Raw genomic sequence first — 2,546 nt, 5'->3', positions numbered from 1 at the left:
AGAGAGTGTGAGTGTGTGAGTGTGTGTGTGTGTGAGTGTGTGTGTGTGTGTGTGTGTGAGTGAGTCTTTGAGTGTTTGTGTGTGTGTGAGTGAGTGTGAGTGAGTCTTTGAGTGTGTGTGTGTGTTTGAGTGCTTGTGTGTGTGTGTGAGCTGTAGCTTCGCGTCAGGTGGTTCTTGCCTTCACGTCGTGCATTATCCCTTATGTATTCGCTCTTTAGCAGCAGTCTTTGTTTTCGTTTTGCGCAAGCTGCAACAGTTCCGTCCCGTTCCGTGTAACAGAAACACTCAGTTTAGCGGAACCTTTACGATTAATTAACCGTGACGTTTTAAAGCGCGGTTAATCGCGAAACCGGTTAATCGCTGCATCCCTAGTCGGCGCTGATAGCTTGTGGTTTGTGCTGTGCTTCCGGTGACCCGAGTTCGAATCCAGACTCATGGTCCTTTGCCGATCCTTTTCCCCTCTCTCTCTGCCCTATGCTTTCCTTTCGTATCTCCACTGTCCAATCAACAATAAAGGCATAAAATACCCCCAAAATATAACTTCATAAAAGAAATGAGCTTTATAAAACATGTCTCAGTCTGACAGCCATAAAACTCTCCCTGACTAACCCTTGACCTCTGACCCTGTGCTCAGGAGCATGTGAAGTGAAGGATGTTTTCAGATGATCTTGTGTTTAGCAGGAAGTTCTCAGAGGAGATACTCGTCTATGGCCAGAATCCACTCCATGACTATTGAAGCTCCCATCACTAAGGTACATTAGTGTGTGTGTGTGTGTGTGTGTGTGTTTTTGCAGGCTCATGTTAAAAAGTGGGGCATGTATGTGTGTGTGTGTTATTGTGGTTGTGTGGGCTCATGTTTTAATTCTGAAAATGTGTGTGTGTGTAGGTGATAAACATCATCAACGCGGCTCAGGAGAGTAGTCCGATGCCGGTGGCCGAAGCGCTGGACCGTGTGCTGGAGATCCTGCGGACGACAGAGTTATACTCTCCTCAGTTCGGTACTAAAGAGGAAGATCCTCACACCAACGACCTGGTGGGCGGATTGATGACTGTAAGTCTCTCAGCGCCTCTGTGTGTGTGTGAGAGTGTGTGTGTGAGAGTGTGTGTGTGAGAGTGTGAATTTGAGTGTGGGTGTGTGTGAGTGTGAGTGTGTGTGAGAGTGAGTGTGTGTGAGAGTGTGTGTGTGTGTGTGAGAGAGAGTGTGTTTGAGTGTGTATGAGTGAGTGAGTGTGTGTTTCCACAAAACGTAAGCAGAGGTCACCGCTTTATGACCTTTGACCCCATTTCCTGTTCCACTATTCACACCGTTTGTGTTCCAGAGCTGCACCACATCCCAAGTCACCTGACCACACCACTGTCCCTCAACGATATCCCACCATGCATTGCTCAGACGATGGAAAATGAAGACTCATGGGACTTTGATATTTTCAACCTGGAGTCAGCCACCATGAAGCGGTGAGACACACACACACACACACGACACACGCACTCACAAAACTCACGTGCATGCTCACACACATATACAAACACACATAGTACATCTCAACACAAACTCACACACACACACACTTCATTTCATAGCCTTCTAATATTTTTATATCAAGTTAATAATAATGACAACAGAAAAACACAAAACATACTAGAAAACTTGAACATTCTGTACTTTGTTTAGTGGTTTGTTTTGGTTGGTTGTGGTTTTTCCAGTTGAGTGTCTTGTTTCACTCACTTTGATTGTAGTATACTCCCATCTAAACACTCGTGAAGTGTAGATTCTGTACAGGTGTGTGTGTAACGTGACGCTCCTCAAGCCTCTCGGTGTTTATTTCCAGGCCTTTAACGTATCTGGGTCTGAAGATCTTCTCTCGGTTCGGTGTCTGTGAGTTCCTGAGCTGTCCGGAGGCGACGCTGCGCTCCTGGCTGCAGATCATCGAGACCAATTATCACTCCAGCAACTCCTACCACAACTCCACACACGCCGCAGACGTGCTCCACGCCACCGCATACTTCCTGTGCAAGGAGCGCGTCAAGGTGAACACACACACACACACACACACTCTCTCACATACACACACACACACACTCTCACACACTCTCTCATACACACACACAGACACCACACACGCAGACACATGCAAACACACACACGCGCAGACACATGCAAACACACGACACAAACACACGACACACGCAAACACACACACACACACTCTCTCATACATGCACACAGACACCACACACGCAGACATATGCAAACACACACACGCTCACACACACACGCGCAGACACATGCAAACACACGACACAAACACACGACACACGCAAACACACACACACACACTCTCTCATACATGCACACAGACACCACACACGCAGACATATGCAAACACACACACGCTCACACACACACGCGCAGACACATGCAAACACACGACACACGCAAACACACACACACACACACTCTCACACACTCTCACACACTCTCTCATGCATGCACAGACACCACACACGCAGACATATGCAAACACACACACGCTCACACACACAAG

The 2,546-nt window shown here is 47.5% G+C and overlaps 1 protein-coding gene across 1 annotated transcript in view; it reads left to right on the top strand.

Moving 5' to 3' along the window:
- LOC107726334 (high affinity cAMP-specific and IBMX-insensitive 3',5'-cyclic phosphodiesterase 8A) overlaps positions 1-2,546 on the top strand; it is a 33,230-nt gene that overhangs the window by 14,997 nt on the left and 15,687 nt on the right. The window contains 2 exon segments of the mRNA XM_074560128.1: positions 579-752; positions 887-1,051. Of these exon segments, the coding sequence (XP_074416229.1) occupies positions 579-752; positions 887-1,051 (339 nt within the window).

This window comes from Sinocyclocheilus rhinocerous, unplaced genomic scaffold (genome assembly GCF_001515625.1).
Source record: "Sinocyclocheilus rhinocerous isolate Xijiao unplaced genomic scaffold, SAMN03320098_v1.1 scaffold4532, whole genome shotgun sequence".
Lineage (NCBI taxonomy): Eukaryota > Metazoa > Chordata > Actinopteri > Cypriniformes > Cyprinidae > Sinocyclocheilus > Sinocyclocheilus rhinocerous.
The sequence above is the reverse complement of the archived record's forward strand: the minus strand, read 5'-3'. Positions and strand labels throughout refer to the sequence as shown.